At 39.7% G+C, this 21,844-nt stretch overlaps 1 protein-coding gene across 3 annotated transcripts; it reads left to right on the top strand.

The window, feature by feature from the left end:
• The first annotated feature begins 1,770 nt into the window (after positions 1 to 1,770).
• Positions 1,771 to 19,596, top strand: PICK1 (protein interacting with PRKCA 1). Of its 3 annotated transcripts, none has more exons than XM_025174830.2 (13): positions 1,771 to 1,875; positions 3,880 to 3,970; positions 7,127 to 7,238; positions 8,494 to 8,622; positions 8,734 to 8,800; positions 8,925 to 9,014; positions 10,816 to 10,869; positions 12,243 to 12,305; positions 13,169 to 13,302; positions 14,292 to 14,384; positions 14,692 to 14,742; positions 15,942 to 16,086; positions 17,501 to 19,596. In XM_025174830.2, exons 2-13 carry the CDS (start codon positions 3,930 to 3,932, stop codon positions 17,752 to 17,754), a joined length of 1,233 nt encoding a protein of 410 aa, XP_025030598.1. In that variant the 5' UTR covers positions 1,771 to 1,875; positions 3,880 to 3,929; the 3' UTR covers positions 17,755 to 19,596. The 3 variants fall into 3 exon arrangements, with proteins under 3 accessions (XP_025030598.1, XP_007440952.1, XP_087997169.1); XM_007440890.4 differs by lacking the exon at positions 1,771 to 1,875 and adding an exon at positions 1,894 to 2,033 and having other exon boundaries at positions 17,501 to 19,594; XM_088141043.1 differs by lacking the exon at positions 1,771 to 1,875 and adding an exon at positions 1,904 to 2,033 and having other exon boundaries at positions 3,884 to 3,970.
• The last annotated feature ends 2,248 nt before the right edge of the window (positions 19,597 to 21,844 follow it).

Below are 21,844 nucleotides of genomic sequence, written 5' to 3'. Positions count from 1 at the left end.
ATTTGTCTTTTAAGAGTTTCCCAGAATAACAGGGATGGAAACATGGTAAACTGTTTCCTGCAGATTTTATTCACCATGTTGAGTACGGCATTCTACAGTTCTTCAGGGCTTCAGGCAAGGGGCCTTCCCAATCCCCCGCCACATGATCTTTTTAGTTGGAGAGTTGCTCAGCTGGAACTTTTGATCCTCTGCATGCAGTCTTCCTATCTAGTCATCAGACATAGTATTTCCTGTAGCAAACATGTCCAACTAGCCAGTCAAAGTACCTAATGACACTTCATTCCAGATGAAATGGTTAATCCATTTAGTCTACTCTGATTTGCAGAAGCTCCAAGGCATCTCCCAGATTTCAGGTGGGGTCTTCTCCATCACCTGCCACTGGATTTTTTTAGCTAGAAGATATCAAGGCTTGAATTTGGAACTCTGCATACAAAGGAGATATAGTTCTAATGTATGGCGGTTTTTCTCTCACAGTACTGTTGTTTATAATAGGTCCCTCACCATAATTCAATTATTTGGAAGAATCTATTGCTTGTTTCACAGATATGAACATCAAACTCTTTCCTACGCATGACATGCTGCCCATTCAACATGGGTGGCTTCACTTCAGATGCTTTGATCAGCATGCCCATTCATGTCATTTAACTGTGCACTTAAAACCTAGAGCAGCAAGGGAAAGAGAAGCAATTGTTAACCAAGTCATGTCCCACACAGGCACATTTTTAAATAAAAGAATGTCTCTCTTCTTCATGTCAAAAGTCAGGTCAGAAGACTCTTGGTTCTTCAGACATTTAACAGCAGCTGGAAAAAAAATGGCACATGATGCAATAAGATTCTTTCTTGATTTGCTAAATCAAATCCTCCTTTTAAGACTTGAACTCTTTTGCAGAGGTAAAAATCTAAAAATCTATAAAATGTTTTGTCTGTCAAGCTAGAGCTCACGCTTGAAGGAGAGCACTGTATACTTGTTTTATTATATTGTCAGTACATAAATTCCAGCAGTGCTACATAGTTAAATCTTGTCATTTGCTAGTACACATGAAGTATTTAGACTGGTCCATTTTTAAAAAGAATCCTAAATCCAAAGTATGTTTCTGCTTCTATTAATTTAGAACTAAACCATGTTTCTGCTTCTATTAATTTAGAACTAAACCTAATGAACAAACTTTGAGCCTCTTAGCCAGGGTATTAAACCAAGTGAGGATGAGAAGAGATAAAGAGTGGGGTCATATGGCTAGCCCTCGCATTCTCTTTGCTTTTAACTGCCTTAAATGTGGTGAGCTTGAACAGAGAAAATAATGCATTTGCCTTTTATTACAGATGGTAATTAGCTTCCCAGTGTTAGCATAGCTCATCTGTTATTGTTCTTGCATTTCATTCCTTCTATCCTCTTCCAGCTAACGCTTTTTCCAACCTGGTGTCTTCAAATGTGTTAGACCAGCGTTTCTCAAACTTGGCAACTTTAAGACATGTGGACTTCAACTCCCAGCATTCCCCAGCCAGCATGCTCCCATCTTCCTTTGGCTGGAAATAATGGGATCTCTAACCCCACGCGCCAACGGGTCACTGCTTTAAGTGTTTAAGCAACTTGCCAATTTATACCTCTGAAACAGACCCCGACCCGTGAAAGCTTCTGCTACGACAAGTCTGCCGGCTCTGAAAGTACTTCTACGACTTTCTGCCGTTTTGCTGAAAACGCTGCGCCCCGCTCGCCACCTGCCCACCTTAACTAAACGAAACGGGGCCTCCTCCCGCACTCCCCCTCCCCGCCTTTGTGACGTCAAGAGAGCATCTTACTACTGTATCGAGGCGGCTCACTTCTCTTCTAACACTAGATCGCGCCGTCCAGGCTTAATATCGCGAGACGTTATTAAGGTGATTCTCCTTTTGTACCTTCCCTAGCCCGAAGCCTCCCGGAGTGGGAGGAGGCGGGTCTATGCACGCTGCGGGGACGGAGGTGTCCGGGCAGCTCTGGCGGTGACGTGGGAGACCCTCCGGATCCCGCTGTCCTGACGGGAAGGGAAAACGGGCAGGTGGGTGCGGAGCTCGAGGCAGAGGCTTCCGGTGGGGCAGTGGCTGAATGGCTCCGCTTCTCTGGGGAGGGGTTGTCCTTCTTCCTCTGGGAGGGGGCCAGGGAGGGTGGGATGATTTTGTAGGGAAGGGGAGGTCCCTACTGGGAGCAGCGCATCCCAGTAATCTCTTCGCCCGGCTTCGTCGGTAAATCTTGACATTCGTGGACGGTGTGTGTGTGTGTGTGTGTGTGTTGGGGTCCGGCCTCTCCCCAGCCCTGCCACTGAAAACAGGTAGCGTTGCTGGTCCAGAGTCCTACCTCAGGGACAGGTGACTCCTTTTCCTAAGATTGGAGGGAATGGGGAAAATGTGACCAGCTTGCTGAGTTGCATATTTCGTTGCTGCTTTGATGAATTGGGGGGTGGGGGTGGGGGGAGAGAGAGAAGACTGGGTTCCTTTCATTCATCCATCAGTGTCTTGCAACAACCACCCTGTGAAAATGGCTGTCTGCAAGCGATTTTAAGCCCAAGTCAACTCTGCAGCCCAGTGCTATCTAAGTCCAACTTTTTCAGTCCTCAAAGCTCAACATTCTAACCATTATTTATAAGATTTATATTTTGCCTTTCATCCAGAAGCTCAGGACAGGATACATAGCACTGCCTCTTCCAGTTTTTCTCCACAAAACTCCCTGAAGTGGGTTAGGCTGAAATAGAGCAACTGGCTCAAAGTTATCCAGTGAGCATCTGTGGCTGAGGGTGGTCTTGAACCAGGATCTCTGCAGCTCTAATCCAGCACCTTAACCTTTACACCACATTATATATATTATACCAGACTGTTTTGTCATCGTCTTTTTTTTCAGAAAGCAATAGGTGACCATTTGCAGCTCTCAGAAGCTTTATCACCGGTTTGTATTTACTTATCAAGTGGATATTGAAAGCAACTGACACCAAGCTTTTTGTTTTAGGCCTTTATCTTTGTAAAAAACAACACCCCCCCCCAATATTTTGCAGACTTTTTGAGTTACAGGTCATAATGACACCTCCAAGAGATGGCAAATAGGAAGATAAGAGATAACAGTTGTCAAAGCAAACACTTGAACTTTCGTGGCAGATTTCCCTCATTACAAATCGCATTCATTTTTGAGAATGCAGTTACCTAATACCTATTGCTACAGCTATTACCCATGAGTTATGTGTTGGGTGGCTAGCACAAATGATACTGATAGCTAAAAAACAGGCTTAAGCTTTGACATCTCCACTTGAAGTGTGTCCAGTTGAAAGGTTCAAGAAGCAGGATTGGGAAATCAGGACTGCTGAACATTGGGAACTGCTGCCAGCCAGAACAGACAGTACAAAGTTAGATAGAACAGTGAATCTGATTTAGAATTTTTAGTCTGATGCTTTATTCATGAAAAATATTTGATATACTATAGATACAAAAAGTACATTGACTTGTCCACACTTGAACAATGAACATGTCCACAATATCCATGCATTCAATTACATGAGTATAGACCTCTATGTATAAAAATGAGAGACTAATACAAATTATTCCTAATGCTTAATGCATGCCACATTGTTTCTATTTTCAAATAATTGAATCACCATGAATTAATTTATTACAAACATTTGTTATAATTTATACTCTTTTAGCTGTAAATGTTTCAGAGTTAGGAACTTTACATTGTTTTGTGAGATGTTTCATATTTTATTATAAGCTTTCATAGATTGTTTAATGATAATAACCTGAGAAGGCAGACAGTTTTTCTTACTGTTCAGCAGATAGAAGTTAGAAAAGATAAAGATTTTGGTAAGCGTATGAAAAGAGGTGATTGATGCTCTCTATTGATGGCCTTTTTCTTCTTTTTAGGTAGTCTGGAGAAATCAGAATCTTCACAAAGCCACTGATAATTTAGAACAATGTTTGCAGACTTGGACTATGACATTGAGGAAGACAAGCTGTAAGTTATTTTTTTTTCCTTTTTCGCTATGTTTTCTGCTAATAATGTGTATGAGTTTACATATGTATATCTTTATATTTGCTTTCGGGGAAAAATGAAACTGGAATTAGAATTGTGTAGAAAGCACACAACAATAATTTCTTGACTGAGAAAAAAAAAGAAGGAACAAGAATAAAAAAAATAACAAAACACACCCAAATACTAGTAGATTTAGGGCTGAGTCAAAATGCCTTAGTTCTGGATCTTTATTCATTTACACGACCTTTTTCTCTGATTTGGATTGGGGAAGAGCATTTTATAAAAGTCAAGTCAAAATCTTGCAAGACTGTATACCTCAAGTACAGTGGTACCTCGGGATACGAACTTAATCCGTTCCGTGACTCTGGGCGTATCTCGAGTTGGTTGTAACCCGACGCAAATTTCCCCATAGGGTTCAATGTAAATCCAGTTAATCCGTTCCGCCCTCCGAATTTGGTTGCACCCCGAAGCAAATTTTCCCATAAGGTTCAACGTAATTACCGTTAATCCATTCTGGCGTCCGTGGACCACGCATCAGGGGCGGGAAAATGGCCGGGCGCTGCACGGCGCGGCGGGAAAATGGCCGGGCGCTGCGCGGCAGGGCGGGAAAACGGCCGGGCGCCGCGCAGCGGGGTGAGAAAACGGCCGGGCGCTGCACGGCAGGGTGGGAAAATGGCCGGGCACCACGCGGCGGGGCAGGAAAACGGCCGCGGACCACCTGTCGGGCGGAAAAATGGCCACGGACCACATGTCAGGGCGGAAAAATGACCGTACCCCGAGGCGGAGTTCACACATCGAGGTAAATTTTTGCGGCCGGAGCTGGTCGTAACCCGAAAAGTTCGTTAGTAGAGGCGTTCGTATCCCGAGGTACCACTGTACACATATTGGGAGCTGGGTAAAGGAAAGGCAGTTCTTATTTGGACTGAATTTATGCATCTTGGTCTCAGTAACTGCTAAACATGGGCCTCTGTAGGGAAGGGCGGGGAAAAGCAAATCCAAGCTCTGCCCCTTAGGTCCATAAATGTAATGTCATGATGCATGTTTATAAGGGGTGGAGCTGTTGTCACAACAGTATGAGATTGTTTTCATCATTTTGATAAAACTGTTGGGTTCTGTGGCTTCCTTCACTGTTAAGGCTGTAGAACATCGACAAGATCAGGAAATGCATGATGAGCAAGAAAATAAGCAAAAAAACCCTAAACTAAAACATTTGTAGAATTTTTGACTAAGGATGCCTGCACACAAAGTGTTTGTGTTGCTTCTGAATCACTTCTGGGCCTTTGTGAACAGTGTTGTCTGTGTTCAACCATGGAGCCAATTTTTTTGGGGGGGGCTATCAGTTCTGATTTAGTACATACATGAAATATTAGAAATCTATACATCTTACTTTTGTTTAAATAAGTAATTACAAATATGCTCAGTAAGTAAGAGGGAGCTTCAAGCAGCTACACCATAATCTTGAGATAATCTGACAGTAGCAGGTACAGTCATGTGAAGAAGTAAATATACCCCATGTCATGTTTTTCCTTTTTAATATATGTGGACATATCAATATTACATCTTGGAGGTAGTGATAAATCTAGGGGTGTAGTTACTTTTTCCACATGGAAAATTTTGTATTTATGTTTATTTAAATTACATAATGGACTACAACATGTGAATGGTGCATGATATTTGTTATATCTCCTTTATCAGTATTGTTGAAATGAAGATCAAATATCTATGTTGAAATATGTTGAAAAAGTCAAACATTTCAATGGGGTGTACTTACTTTTTCACACGACTGTATGTGGGACAAACGTGATGTTAGGACAGCATGTCAAGAATGGTAGAGAAGCTATTCCGCCTAACAAATGGAACACTTAGCTGAAGTAAGCAAATGCAAATAAACAACTTTTGTTACTTCAGATGCCTCTTTTAAGTGAGTAAAGTGGAATTTGCGGCCACAGTTCAGAAGTTTAAACACGTACATCAAGCTCCACTCCTACCATAGCTTTCTTCTTTCTTTTAATGCATGTACAGAAATTAGTTTTCTGAAAGAGGGATTATTACATTGTTTATTTACAATCCTGTCTTCAAAGCAATCAGTGTCTTTGTTATTTGGCTGCTTTATCTCTTTGTCAGCCACTGATGGAGTTAATAAGGTTGTGTTACTTATTTATTTCTACTTTTACAAGAGTAGCAGAATGAGTAATTGAATTGGAGAAGGGATAGATATATTAAAATGATAACCTATGATTAACATTCTTCTGTGATTTCACTTTCACTGCCAGTATAATAAAAGAATTCCCACTTCAGGGTGTAGAACAATTTAGTGCTAATTCAGTGTTGACCTTATTTGTCCAATCAACTTTTTTGCAATCCATTCTGGCAGCTTCAGTATTTCCTGGGTTAAGTGGCTGAAAAGAAACATGTAAACTAGGCAATTACAGATACAGTCCCCATTAATTTCTATTATTATTCTGTGATTGCTCTTTTTCAGCTTTTGCTTGATTGAATTTATATTCTCCTGGCAGTCTTATTACATAGATTGTGAATTCAGAATCCAACAGATTTGAAGAGGACTTGGTGAAAAAATAATAAATTGCATTAAGGATATAGATATATACTGTACTGCCAAAATTACAGGAGTAGGTTGTGATGCATGTCTGAAAGTGCCAAATTTTATTGCCCATAAGAAAAACAATCAGTTTTTATTTTTAAAAAGAGTGTAAGCCCTAGAAGTAAAATCGTAAAGTGAAGCAGTGATTTGTGCTAAAACTTGGAAGACAATGGAATGAAAGAAGTTGAACTTTGTAAATTTACAGCTGGCAAATCTGGAAGTGCTATATTAAGGCTGGTAATTTGAGGCTAAAAATACCATCAAGAGACCACGGTTTATTCATGCAAGGTGTTTTGATACCTGCTATGCTACCGCAAATAATGTGCATGTTTTAATCACGATAAACAAAGATATAGTTTATATGTATTTCATTCTGTTGCATTTGTCTTTTTAGTCTGAACCTTGATATTTAGGAAATGAACATCTGACATAGTCTTGGTTTCTCATATCTATATCTCTTTGGTGGTGAAAGCAGGAGCGGTTCACTGCAATTGGCAGGTGTTTCATGTTTGCGTTTTTATCTCTGTTTGTTTTAGGGGGATTCCTACAGTACCTGGAACAGTGACCTTGAAGAAAGACTCTCAGAATCTGATTGGGATCAGTATAGGTGGAGGAGCCCAATATTGTCCCTGCCTGTATATTGTCCAGGTTAGTGTTACGGAAGAGAAACATATTTTCAGGAAGAAAATAATAATAAAAATTGCATGATGGTATGGTTTAACCTTACAGGTTTGCACTGTGCTCAGTCAAACACACTGGAACTCAGACAGTAACACTGTTGCAAAAAACCCCCACAGCAATATTAAGTTCTGCCTGAAGTGTGTATTCCATGAATGGTTGCAATCCAGCAGAAGCTATCAATCGCTGCCACCTCGTTTATTGTGCCAGAGGGTCCTCCAATCTCCCAAAATAGTTGTTTAGTGGCTTTGGGGTAGAGGGAATTGGTGCAAGTCAGTGGCAACATCCCGAGAGCAGAGTTTTGATTATGAGAACATTTTCTGAAGATCCAGCCTTTGTAGTCTATAGCAATAGCAACAACAATAGTAACAGTAACAAAGAAAAGTGGACTACAGTACATGAAGGCTTATGGCATAATAAATAGTTTATTTTTTAATGGGCTGTCAATCTATGTATCGCATGTGACTAAGCAACTGAACTGCATGTATTTTCTGATCTGGTCTAGTTCATTTCACTTTTTCTTAAAAAGCTAAGTTCATGGCCTGGAAAAGAAGGATACTTTTAATTTACTGAATCTTATATATGTCATCTCAAAATTTAAAAGAAATCCTGCCATGGATGTTAAACATGGGGGGTAGGGGGAGAATTCAGACATAGTTATGATTGTATTCTGATTTCGAAAGGTTACACTATGAACAAGTGGCAGTAAAATTTCTTTCCATGCCTAATGAAGTGTGATATGGGAAGCATCCCAAATAGTTAGTGAACTGTGGAAAGTGAAAAACATTTAACTCAGTGTTGTCCAAACTTGGCCACTTTAAGATGAGTGGACTTCAACTCCTAGAATTCCGCAGCCAGCATGGTCAAGTTTGGACAACAGTGGTCAAGTTTGGACAACAGTGATTTAACTGGTTTGAAATCTCTGGACTTAAAAACACTTCAGGTCAGCTAGCAGCTTTTATTATAGAGGAATGGATATCAAGTAAATCTCCTCTAGAATGGCATTTTTCAACCAAGAAAATATTAGCTTTTCCATAGCTTCTGCATACATGGTACATATATGCAGCAAGGTTATCATGAAGTTGCTATCAATGATATTTCTGAGAATTAAGGCTTCTTATAAATAACAAATGTGGCAAGAAAATTAGCAATTGTGCGTGGATACTCTGGTACTTTCTCTGGCTTTTTTTCCTTCCTTTCATCATCATCATGTATTCCTCCTCAGGTATTTGATAATACTCCTGCAGCTCTTGATGGAACGTTGGCAGCTGGTGATGAAATCACAGGTGTGAATGGGAAGTCAGTCAAAGGAAAAACCAAAGTAGAAGTAGCCAAAATGATACAGGTGGTGAAGGTGAGAGGCTTCAAGGATTGCTGGAATGTAAAGTGTCGATTTCTGCTTTTTGCAAATAGTAGTCCCTTTCTCTTGATTACAAACTAATAATATTTGATTTTGGTCTCCTAGGGAGAGGTGACAATTCATTACAACAAACTCCAGGCAGATCCAAAGCAGGGGAAAACCTTAGACATTGGTATGAAAGACTTTGACTCTCTTTAAGATTTTTTTTTATTAGCCTGATTTTGTGAAATGCAGGCATTGCGCTGTGTGTTGGAAAATGCTGTTTATGGATTGTATATCTCTTTCTTGGAATGCAGTGCTAAAGAAAGTGAAGCACCGCCTGGTAGAGAACATGAGCTCAGGGACAGCAGATGCCCTAGGGCTGAGCCGAGCTATCCTCTGCAATGGTAAGTAATACACAAGAAGCAGTTTGGCCATTGTGCTAGCTGAGCTAAGGATCATCAAGGATTAAGCATTCTCACATAAGTACAAAGTGTACATTCTCCTGAACCTGAATCTTGTCCAGTTGGAGATGTCTATACTTGGCTCATAACTGTGGAGTTGAGAGCCACTGTAGTATAATTGTTAAATACCAAAGCCTCGCCTCTTTAGGGTGTTCCTCAGGCAGACTAGTATATCTCAGTCCTAGCCCCCCAGTTGTAAGACAGGGGCAGTAGCCATTCCTTATACTGCAGCTCAGAAATATAAGCTGGTTTGCCAGGCTTATCTGTGGGTCTCATGATGAACTCTGTTACCTCTCTCAGACTTTCCACCCTCTCCATATATCTGTGTCAAGTGAATAAAACCATGGCTCTGCCAGGAGAAATGACATCCCTGGGCAACATAGGGCTTAAGCTTTTTACCAGTCCCATTATGTCATCCAACCCATAGAAAGGGATCTGGGAAAGAATCTGGATATTGAGATAGTCAAGAAATACCTTTTTACTTTGAGATTAAATCTATGGGACCAGGTAAATTGCATTCTAGGGCACTGTAGAAATAGTTGATTGTCTCACTGAAACTTGATGCATTCTCTTTGAGAAATCCTGGAGAAGAGATGAAGACCCAATTCACTAAAAGAAAGCAAATCTCCCTGTCCTTAAAAAGGAGAGGGTGAGGAAACCCAGAGAACTACAAACTTGCATTGATACCTGGAATATTCTAGAGGAGATCATAAAGATGATGGTTCAAAAACACTTTGAAAGCAATGTAATTTGCAGAAATCAGAATGGATTTGTCAAGAATTAGGTTTTCTTGGAATAACCATATCTCAGTTTATGTCAGAAGACATCCTTAATAAATCATGCAATATTGTAAATGTAATATATTTTGATACAATATTTTTGATACAATTCCATAAAGTATCCTATAACATTCTGTTTAATAGGCTAGTTAAGTTTAGGCTGGCTGTCACAACAATTAAGTGCATACACAGCTGGCTTGGAAATCATACTCAGAGTGCTCATCAGTGGTTCCTCATCACACTGAAAAGAGGTTTTCAAGTGGAGGATATCCTCTATTCTTCAGTATGGTTTTAAAGAACCTGGATGAAGAGGTGGAGAGAATACTTATCAGATTTATGGAAAATTGGATGTGATAATATCTGAGCAAACAAAATTCAAAACGAAGTTGGTTGTCTAGAGAAATGTACTGAAAAATAACACAATGAAATTTAAAGGAGATAAATGCAAAATTCTTCACTTAGGAATCAGATATCAAATGCACAGGAATATCTGGCTTGGTAAAAGATCTTGGCATAATAATTGATTGCAAATTTAATATGAGTCAGCAATATGATGGTGCTGCAAAAAAGGTAAAAACATTTTTAGGCTGTATCAATGAAGTATTAGATTCCAAATCATGGGAAATAAGTGTTCCACTTTATTATGCTACAGTCAAATCCCACCTCAAGTACTATGTCTGGCTCCAGACACTAATCTTTTCAGAGAAACTGAAACAGATTCACAACATGAAGGTAATCAGGGCATTAGAAACTGAGGCCAATGAAAAGATATTGAAAAAGCTAGGCTTGTTTAACCTTGAGAAGACTGAGGGAGATACAATGGCAACTACCTAAAAAGAAGAAGGTCAAGATCTGTCCTCTATCATTCCAGAGTGCAGGACATGAAATAACAGATATAACACTTTATGTTCCTGAAATAATTCACCGTGGTAATCAACCCCTGCTCTTTATCTTTGTTGTTATAGATGGGTTAGTAAAGCGATTAGAAGAGCTGGAGAGGACTGCAGAACTATATAAAGGTAATCATACTTTTTTCTCTTTGTAATCTGGAAAGATGTTGTCCTTCTCACAGCTCATATCAAGGATGATTTCTTGGGAGATCAATTGATTTGTACAAGTGCATTGTGTATACATGTGCAGGCTTTCAGCCCTTAATGGCATACATGCAGTGGCAAGTTAGATCCACTTGCATCTGGAATGTTTGATGGGCAGATGTGGACTGTCTCTCTTTCCTCTCACATCTACAAGGCCTTCTTCCACCCACTGGCTTTTTAATATAAACATCCTCTAATGCAGGCTTTCTCAACCTTAGCAACTTTAAGATGTGTGGACTTCAACTCCCAGAATTCCCCAGCCAGCAAGCTGGGTGAGGAATTCTGGGAGTTGAAGTCCATACGTCTTAAAGTTGCTGAGGTTGAGAAACCCTGCTCTAATGCAAACACCCAGACTTAATTTCCCCACTAGCAACTTACAGCATCTTCAAGAACATTTCAACCATCATTGTGCCAAAATAACAATAATCAGGATAGGCTTTATATCGTATCAACAGTGGCTGATGATGCTATGAAGATGGTATAAGTCTCCCCCACCCCTGTTAACACCCAAGAATTGAAAAACAGTAAAACTCCCCTCCTATGTATTGAGATTGTATCGTCTCTCCCTTCTGCTATCTTGCAGATTAGTGCAATAACAGTTTAGGAACTTTAGGGTGAATGTTTCTCAGCTGTTTCCTAGTAGTAGGAAACAAGCAGTAGCAGAGAGAAGGAGAGAATATCTGGGAGCTACAAGTGGACCCTGAGGTCAGGATTATATGTGACTGGTGGAACTATCCATTCACTTGCTTCTATCCTGTTTACTGTACAGAAGCATCTTGAAGCACTATTGTTTGTTTAAGATACTGATAACATGGTGTACCATCAGTAAAATCTGCAGAATGATTTATTTTCAGTCTCACTGGCAAGTTATTTGGTCTGTATATAGAATTCCTTCCCTAGAACCACAAGCAAATTTCCTTGTCCTACATCAGATGGGCATCCAAAGAGTTGGTGCTTTTGGTTGGTTTACTAAGAATACCTCAGTTGTGGGGAGCAAACTATTCCCAGAAGCTCTGTCACTTGTGTATTTGTGCACAGAACATGACCAGTGAAGAGCAAAGAATGACATTTGCATTTGGTCAGCACAATTTTGTCACTCAGTTACTTCTGCAGACAGTCTCAGAATGAGACTTTTGGAATGTATCAATGTTGACTTGTCCCCAGCCATATTTTGACTTTGTTTTCTTTTACCAAACATATGTTTTAGTGTTAAAATGTAGACTGAAAAGTAACAGAAGCTCCTACATAAACAAGAACTTACTGAATTACTAGTATGCTTGTCCTTCACCTTTGCCTAGGGATGACAGAACATACCAAGTGTCTTCTCAGAGCCTTCTTTGAACTGTCTCAGACTCACAGAGGTAAACAAATAGAACATTTCCAATTATGGCCATATCCTCTTTAAAGATAACGTAGCAGCTTGTAGGGGATATTGGAGATGCCAATGTGTGCTCCACCTTTTTTTGTTGTTGTTCATTGTAATTAAATTAAATTAAATTAAATTAAATTAAATTAAATTAAATTAAATTAAATTGGAAGCTAGCATGGTACAAAATGAAAAGCCAAGTAAACATAATCTATATTTCCAAGATTCTTCTGCATCCTGCACATGTCTGAGACGCACTTATAGAAAGTGTAAAAAAAAAAAAATGATAAGAGTCTGCAATGGTCTTTTGGAAGTACACTCAGTTACCTAGAAGAAAAACAGAAGGAAACTAAAGAAATAGAGAGTATTGTGGGGAGCAATCTCAGGTTTATGACTGGCCATACCCATCATGGCAGTCACCCTTTGGGGGAGATGGGCAGCATATCAATTTAATAATAAATTAATTAATTTTAAAAATTTGTGAGAATGGCCATAATATTCTTTCCAAATTCCAGATATGGCCACTGGTTCTCAAAATTTGGGCTAGAATGTCTGTGGGGTTGCACCCACGGCTAGTATCAGGTATATGTGAGCCATTATCTAGGGCAAACTATTAGAGAAGTATCTTCTGGCTTACTGGCTAGAATGAGATTTAAAGTGGGACAGCATAAAGTCTAAATCCACTGTTTGCATTCTGGTGTCCTCCTGACATGTCATTTTCAAGTTCTATAATCCTCATGGTATCAGTCATTGTCTGAAGTGGTGAAAAATTATTGAGTAATAATATAATATACCAGAAAATACATCTGTGATTTTGACTCCAGTTTCTATTGCATGTTTTTGCTGGATGATGACCAGCATTTGGTGATGTTTTTTCGGTTATCGGTGTACGAGAACCTCAGCCAGCAGCCAGTGAAGCATTTGTGAAGTTTGCTGATGCTCATCGCAGTATTGAGAAATTTGGAATCCATCTTTTAAAAACTATTAAACCAGTAAGAATATGTGTTTTGTCTGTTATGCTCAAAATAATAATTCTTTATATAAAAAATTACATGGAGTTTCTTACACACATACTTAGTTAAGAACTATGTTTATCATTTTAGTATGATAATCTAGGTAGCTAACACATCCATTTGAGAGTTGACAAATTTTATACCACTGTGTCTGAGGTACAGAGTTCCAGTGTAGCACTGTCAGCCCCCAAAGTAATAGATGGGAACCTTTTCCTTCTGAATGGCTGTTGACTCATGGGAAAAAATAGTTGTAGGCTGCAGATTGTGGTAGTGACAGAGTGATGACGGCCAAAAGCAAACAGTGTTTGTAGTCTTGCATAGTGTTCTAGCTCTTTGTGCTATCTTATATATATTCCCCCTCCTCTTTCTCTCTGCTTATTAACTCACACAAAATTAGATGCAGATGCTAAAGGTTTACTGTTTCTGGGGAGGTCAAAAATGGAGGGGCAAACAGGGTTTGATAAAAGGCATAAGAATGTGAGATGGTTTCATCTGACTACACTAGTTCAGTGATCTGCAACTCTTTGCTTATTAATCTGTGGGGCTTTCCACATGACTTCTTTATTGGCTTCCTCAGTCCGTTCCCAGCTAGGTCAGAATTAAGGACGAGACACTTTCACATGTCAAACTTGAGATAAGGTTCATTAGCCTGCCTTGCCTTGAGTTGTGACAGGACAGCATATGGAAATGGCAGGGTAGAAATAGTGTTGTTTTGGACTGGAACAACAGCAGCACTAGTATTCAGAGTGTCTATCAGATTGGCTCAGAAATATGACTATCATCAGGTCCATATAATGAGAAGGTTGATCTATTGTGCATCAAATGGCTTGACTCTACTCTGAGAGCTGGTAGAAATGTCCACAAATCATATACTAGTTAATTTGAGATTACTAGCCTTCTCATGTGCAAAAGCTTGTCTGCTTTATTTTGTTTTATCTTCACTTTTCACTCTCAGCATTTCCTTACAGATGTTGACTGACTTGAACACCTACCTGAACAAAGCAATTCCTGATACCAGGCTAACTATCAAGAAGTATTTGGATGTCAAGTTTGAGTATTTGGTGAGCTGTTCTTTTTGTTTTAATTATTCCTTTTAGAAAAGCACGGGGCTTAAAATACATATTCCTTGCAAAAGAATTTCAGTCTTTCTTTACTCCATGCTTCGCCTGAATTTGAACAGATCAAACATCAAACTTTTCTGCTTTCTTTTTTAATTTTATGTGTATATAACATGTCTAACAATTCAGGATAACACTACTGCATTTAATGGGATGGACTACAGTCATTTTATTTTTGTTTTTGTTATAGCTGGCTGGTTAGCTATCATTCTATAACTGGTAACACGGTGCACTGTTTGTTCCCTTTCAGTCATACTGTCTTAAGGTGAAAGAGATGGATGATGAAGAATACAGCTGCATTGTAAGTACAGAAGTTCTCATATGCAGTCAGATTTCCACTGAGATCCCAGATTTGTTTATAGACACACTCAGATGGTTGCCTGTTTTCAAAGATTTCAATTCAGGGAAGTCTCCTGTGTCCATTCTCATCAAAGTGTTCAGTGTTGGATCTTGCATTGTGTTGCCAAGTCTTACTAAATGAACCTTCTTGATGTCTCTTTTCCCTGACTCTTAAAGGTGCTTAAGAATTAAGATTATAACTTATTTCAAATTGAGATTGGTAATTAATTGTTTGATGTCAGCCATCATTTCCATCTGGCACCCCCTGCAGGGTAGCCTTCCCATCTTGATGCCTTCTAAAAGTGTTGGGTCTGGCTGGAATTTTGAGTGCAGTAACATGAGATTGACTCATTTGCATCCCACAAGCATAGATTGTATAAGCATTAATGAGTCCAACTGAAGAGGTCAAACATTTGATTGCCACTGTGTAGAAGCTGGGTAGGTAATATACCTAGTGGACTCAAAACAGAGATGTATTTTGTGGCTTTTTGTTTCCCCTAATGATGACTATATCCTCCAGCACATCATCCTTTCTCAGGCATAGATGGAAAGGCCAAATCATTTGGTGAGCATCTGGTGTGCCATTATTTTTGTCTGAGCAAAAGAAAAGCTTTCTTGAGGAATTTTGAGGATCAAGCCCATAGTGGACTTTTCTTCTTTCTTGAAAAAGTGTATGACAAGAATTTGAACAAAATTATAGCTAATGCAAATTACAAAGATTAAAGTTTCAAGTTTCAAGATTAAGATTCAAGATTAACATTTCAAGCAAATAGCTCCAGGGAGTGCTGTACATATTCTGTCAATACTGATTTTTACTAAAGCTTCTAAAATTATGGAATAGATTCACAATTAATTTGGTATGGAAAAACTGACTGTCATCCTGATTTGTTCCTTGACCTCATTTACCATGTGATGACCTTGTGATGAGTATCGTCTGAAGTGTTGGTTTGCTTACCCTCAGGGTCCTAAGCATCTGCTCCTTCTTTAGCAAAAGTTGCCTCAGAAGCTATCTTTAATGTCTGGCTGTTGGCCAAGTAAAGATGCAGTATCATCATGTGAGGAGCTCAGAGTTTGCTGGGATACATGAAAGAAGCTTTAGTTGAAATATATATTCCACAATCTACCCCATTGGTTGCTATAGTAACACAGTATTTTTGGTAGGCCATGGGAGAACCTCTCTACCGGGTTGGAACTGGGAACTATGAATATCGTTTAATCCTGCGCTGCCGCCAGGAGGCACGTTCACGTTTTGCCAAAATGAGGAAGGATGTGCTGGAAAAGATGGAGCTGCTAGATCAGAAACATGGTAAGTGTAGTTGCCTTTTCTTTAGATCCAAAGCCTTGTTTCCAAATGACCTCCAAAAAAGTTGAGTGACCTACATCTGTAGATGAAAACTATCAAGAAAAAGAATCAAGCTCCATAGAAACAAGAGTACTGGATGAAAAGAGAACTTTTTTGACTAAACTATCAGCTTAGCCATTTGTAAAGTACTTGAATGTTGTCTTGCATAGGAAGACAAACACACCTTAGGCTATAGGCTGTGGGTATCCAGATATCTTTGTGAAACACGTGAGGGTATGGGAAAAGAGGGATACCGGGGAGAGTCTGTGTCTGATGAAAAATGCTTTTGTACTGCAGTATATTCTCTGAGATGAAGCTAAAAGAATAAGATTGTATGCAGTGTGTGTGGGGGTGGAGGGTTTAAAAACTTTTACAGAGTATCTTAGGATTTATCCAGACAGTTGCTTTAACATGCTATCCTCCAGTCTGATGTGGCACAAAAATATGCTGGAATAATTTGCTCTGTCCCAACAGCTGAGGTCTAATCTGTCTCAATAACACGGTCAGCAAGTGGTGTCATCCTTACAGTTTTAATGTGAAACAAATTAAGGAAAGTGTTTGGTGGATTTCCTGCTACTGGGAAACACATCCACCAATAGCTTTCCATAATATGGGGTGATGTTAGAATAGGGGGTTGCTACTTTTGTTTCTGCTGTACTGTGTGAGCTGCATGTCATTTGGGGAACTTTTTTTTAGATACCTATAGCAGTCTCACTTTATGAAGTACCATTCAGGCATTATACAGTCAGTAGGAGTCTGGGCAGATTACAGACCCTGCTCCATCATCATCATGGTTGCCACTGAAATACTAAATATTGTGCATGAAGTAAGACTTTTGTGGGGAAGAAATGGAAAACACCACTTTGATCTTGGATCAGATAAATATGCAGTTAGCAGCCTAGGCTGTTGGCTGGGGGTGAGATGAAGGCTGCTTTATGAAAACCTTAGTGAATGGTTAGCAAGGCATCTTTGAGATGTCAGTAGGGGAATCCTTCTTAGAGTTTAAGTAGAGTAAGTCTTTAGAGTTTAAAAAGAATTGAAGAGTGAAAAGGTAGAATGCTTGAACTGAAGGATGCGTGGGAGGAGAACATCCATAATATAGCCTATATTTAATTATACCTAACAAGACTAAATTAAAAGAATGAGATAATATAGTCTTGAAGCTTTTTTCTGTCATGACTTCTTCACCTGAGGTCTCTCCTATTTGATTCTATTCTAATCTAAAATTACTTTTTAAGATTGCCTGGCTGAACTCAGGCATTCTGGATTTCTCATAATACAGTCCTGTATGGATTAATAGGCAATAGTTTTCCATGAGTGTATTTCCAAAAATGTGTATTTTTGTTCCTCTTCATTCATTGACTTCCCTCCCTTGCAGTGCAAGACATTGTGTTCCAGCTCCAGCGTTTTGTGTCCACACTTTCCAAGTACTATGATGATTGTTATGCTGTGCTGAGGGATGCAGATGTTTTCCCAATTGAAGTGGACCTAGCACGTACTACATTGAGTTATGGCCAAAAGGATGTCTTCACAGATGGGGCAGAGGATGAGGAGGAAGAGGAAAGTGGTGGAAGTAGAGAATGCAATAAAAAAGAGGAGGAAAATGGAGAGAAACTCATTGATGATGCCTGAACATCTGAATTTAGCAAGGTGCAAAATCCCTGCAGAGACTGATAAATTCTATTTCTCTAGACAGCTTGTCCACAGTGACTCTTCTGTTTGTACAAGCCCAAGGGAATCAAGATTCTGTATTGAATAGGGGCATTTGGGTATGATGTATGCAAAATCATGCAAAAAATATTCCGTCCTTGTCCCTTTGAATGTGCTTTTCTCAAAATCTCACTGACCTCATCAAGAGCTGGTGGGATTGAAATGACTACTTGAAAGTAGCCTTCAATCATCACCCCAACATGGCTTCCTGTGCAGATGGACTATGATTAAATGTACAGCTCTTTCTCTCTCTCTCTCTCTCTCTCTCTCTCTCTCTCTCTCCTTCAGTAGCCTAGTATCCTTATGTAAAAATGGCTGAATATTTGATTTCTTAGGGTTTTCTTTTTCTATCACTTTTCTGTCATTTTTAATCTTGAATGATATTGCTGCTAGCAGGTGAATATAACATTAAGGGTGTTGACTGCTCTGCATTGCCGTGGCCCTTATTAAACAAAAGGAGAAGCAAGGTAAACTGGGTGAAATCAGAAAGGTCAGCCTTAGAATGATAATTTAAAGAGAATTGGCCAAGATAATCTGTCTGAATGACAGAGTTATCCTTAGTAACATCAAGTCAGGATGAAGACCAGTGGGTGCTAGAAATAAAAGCAAGGACATTTTAATCATAGCATCAAGTTCCATATGGAACTATCATTCTCTTTGTATTCTCAGCCCCACTGGTCTTCATATGCAATGAGTCATGATTGGCTGTAACCAAATACACTCTTTGAGGACCACTCAGCCAGCCTTATATGCTCTCTTGCATAGGTGCTGTGTTGCATGAACTTTTCTAAAACCAAGCCTTATCCAATAATTAACAAGTTGTGAAATTTGAGACTTTGTACCAGGAAGGAGGAAATGGTAGCTTAAAAGGGAGGCATAAGATTATTGAGGTTAACAATAAGACAACCATTTTAAGCATTAAGTTCTTAATTCATACAATGCACTTTCATTACACCTACACATTTTTCCCCTTTTGAATGCTGCTTTTGTGGACAGAGGGACTATTATGAGCATCCCCCTGGTGCCCCTGCTCCTTCTCATTCAAGTCACCAATTCAGCAGCCATTGAAATGTGAATGATAAATAAACTGTCAAAGGAAGTGGGGGGAATCACTAATATTCTTTCTCTCTTTTATATTTTATTGAATAAGTACAATATTCAGACATGATCTAAACACACTCAAAATTACAAAAATAAGCCAGAAATAAAATCAAAAAGAAGAAAAATTGTCCAAAATAACATTTATGCCAATGGGGACAATCTATCAGAAATAACATTAATATGACATATTACATAATGGCTAATCAATGGTGTGCAAATTTGACACTGCCACTAATATTCTGTGAAGAAATCTCCCCATCCTATATCTCAGTCTCCACAGGCTCCTGCCCTCCAGATGCAAATCCCATCACCCACAACTAGTATAACACAAAGTTAAAGCTGCTCAAAATCTCATTGAGTTTTTAAACAAAATAGTCTGATTATAAAGCATTGCCTTTGAGGAAAAAGGGCTTTTGTTCCTCCTTAAATTGGTGTAGTTTGTGCCAACTGGTAAGAAAAACTACATGAGAGCATTACGAGAAGCATGTTTCCCTGTGGCTTTTGTTTTTGCTTCCTGTTGTCTCTTTCTCTGTGAATGACCAAAAGAAAGCCAAGCTAGGGTCAGGATGATCTTAGTGGGATTTTATGTGTCAAATGGAATGACTAATAAAAATATGAACTTTCTGCTCTTTTTCCTTCTGACTTAAGCATTAGGTTTGTGTCTCCTTAATCTTTCGGCTTACACCATAAGTAAAAAGTATGAATGGCAGAAGACTCAAATTGCTTCCAGATTGCAGGAGTCATTTGGCTCCAAAAAGGAAATGCTCCAAAACTGAAAACCAAAACCACAAAACTGACAAACCCAGGTGGACTTTCCCTTATCATCCTGATCAGCAACTTTTCTAGAGCTTTCTAGAGCTACTGCAGTAGAGTTCCCAGAACCCCTCAATTGTGCTAGGAATGAGAAAATAAGAGTTGTATCCGATAGGCACTGTCGTTGGATGTGTCAATATTGGAAAGGCTTTAGATAGCTATGGTGGCATATCCTGGGCCTGCCTGATCAAAAAGCAGCTGCAACAACTTTCCCAAGTGAATTTCTCTCCTTGGTCCACATCCAACATGGTGTTTGTAGGTTCAGTGCAGTTCTACGTCTGCAAAATAGGCTGCCTGCTTTCTGTGCAGAATTGTTACAGAAAAGACTGGCCATCAGAGTGGAAATATAAAGTTTCCATGCCCATTGCCTTGCTTGAATGTGAAAGTTGCTTTCTGGAGTTCTGTCATTATCAAATGTGTGCAGCCTACTGTACTCCTAATCTGTTGGGCTACAACTCCTATCCTCCTCCAGCCAGCACTGGCATTGCTATAATCTGAAGGACAGCAAATTGGAGAAGGATAATATTGACTGTTCAGAATATATGGAAATACTTACAGTTGAATTTAGATTAATGTTATGGGTAGTCATAAGCTCACATGGTAACTCCTTGGTCACGTAACTATTTCTGCTTGAGCAGAACAATGTTACTGGGCTTCAAAATATTCAGTGCTATGCTACCCCTATCTCTTCATTTCCTTCCTGCATGTTTCCTTCCTTCCTTCCTGCATTCCCCCTCAGGGAAATGTTAAAGGGATTAGGAAGGAAATGAAGAGATATGAGGGGGGGGGTGTCTGGGAGGGGTGGAGGAAACATCTACCAACCAACCTGTCTCCCCCTTCCCCCCCCCACCTTGTCTGAATTGAAATCCTACAGTCAGGTCCAGAAATATTGGGACATCGACACAATCCTAACATCTTTGGCTCTATACACCACCACAATGGATTTGGAATGAAACAAACACAATGTGTGTTAACTGCAGACTGTCAGCTTTAATTTGAGGGTATGTACATCCAACTCAGGTGAACGGTGTAGGAATTACAACAGTTTGCATATGTGCCTCCCACTTGTTAAGGGACCAAAAGTAATGGCATAGAATAATAATCATACATCAAACTTTCCCTTTTTAATACTTGGTTGCAAATCCATTGCAGTCAATCACAGCCTGAAGTCTGGAACGCATAGACATCACCAGACGCTGGGTTTCATCCCTGGTGATGCTCTGCCAGGCCTCTACTGCAACTGTCTTCAGTTCCTGCTTGTTCTTGGGGCATTTTCCCTTCAGTTTTGTCTTCAGCAAGTGAAATTCATGCTCAATGGGATTCAGGTCAGTTGACTGACTTGGCCATTGCATAACATTCCACTTCTGTCCCTTCAAAAACTCTTTGGTTGCTTTTGCAGAATGCTTTGGGTCATTGTCCATCTGTACTGTGAAGCGCCGTCCAATGAGTTCTGCAGCATTTGGCTGAATGTGAGCAGATAATATTGCCCGAAACACTGCAGAATTCATCCTGCTGCTTTTGTCAGCAGTCACATCATCAATAAATACAAGAGAACCAGTTCCATTGGCAGCCATACATGCCCACGCCATGACACTACCACCACCATGCTTCACTGATGAGGTGATATGCTTAGGATCATGAGCAGTTCCTTTCCTTCTCCATACTCTTCTCTTCCCATCACTCTGGTACAAGTTGATCTTGGTCTCATCTGTCCATGGGATGTTGTTCCAGAACTGTGAAGGCTTTTTTAGATGTCGTTTGGCAAACTCTAATCTGGCCTTCCTGTTTTTGAGGCTCACCAATGGTTTACATCTTGTGGTGAACCCTCTGTATTCACTCTGGTGAAGTCTTCTTTTGATTGTTGACTTTGACACACATACACCTACCTCCTGGAGAGTGTTCTTGATCTGGCCAACTGTTGTGAAGGGTGTTTTCTTCACCAGGGAACGAATTCTTCGGTCATCCACCACAGTTGTTTTCCGTTGTCTCCCGGGTCTTTTGGTGTTGCTGAGCTCACCGGTGCATTCCTTCTTTTTGAGAATGTTCCAAACAGTTGTTTTGGCCACGCCTAATGTTCTTGCTATCTCTCTGATGGGTT

Source organism: Python bivittatus, unplaced genomic scaffold (genome assembly GCF_059951505.1).
Source record: "Python bivittatus isolate LINGU-HERP-01145 unplaced genomic scaffold, Pbiv_v1 ctg000330_np1212, whole genome shotgun sequence".
NCBI lineage: Eukaryota > Metazoa > Chordata > Lepidosauria > Squamata > Pythonidae > Python > Python bivittatus.
The sequence above is the reverse complement of the archived record's forward strand: the minus strand, read 5'-3'. Positions and strand labels throughout refer to the sequence as shown.

Bases quoted from the DNA above. Each gene is read 5' to 3' on its own strand.
- PICK1 (XM_025174830.2), top strand. From the start codon at position 3,930: ATGTTTGCAGACTTGGACTATGACATTGAGGAAGACAAGCT. The intron at 10,870-12,242 runs GTAATCATACTT...ACCTTTGCCTAG, and splicing joins GACTGCAGAACTATATAAAG to GGATGACAGAACATACCAAG. The intron at 14,743-15,941 runs GTAAGTACAGAA...TATTTTTGGTAG, and splicing joins ATGAAGAATACAGCTGCATT to GCCATGGGAGAACCTCTCTA.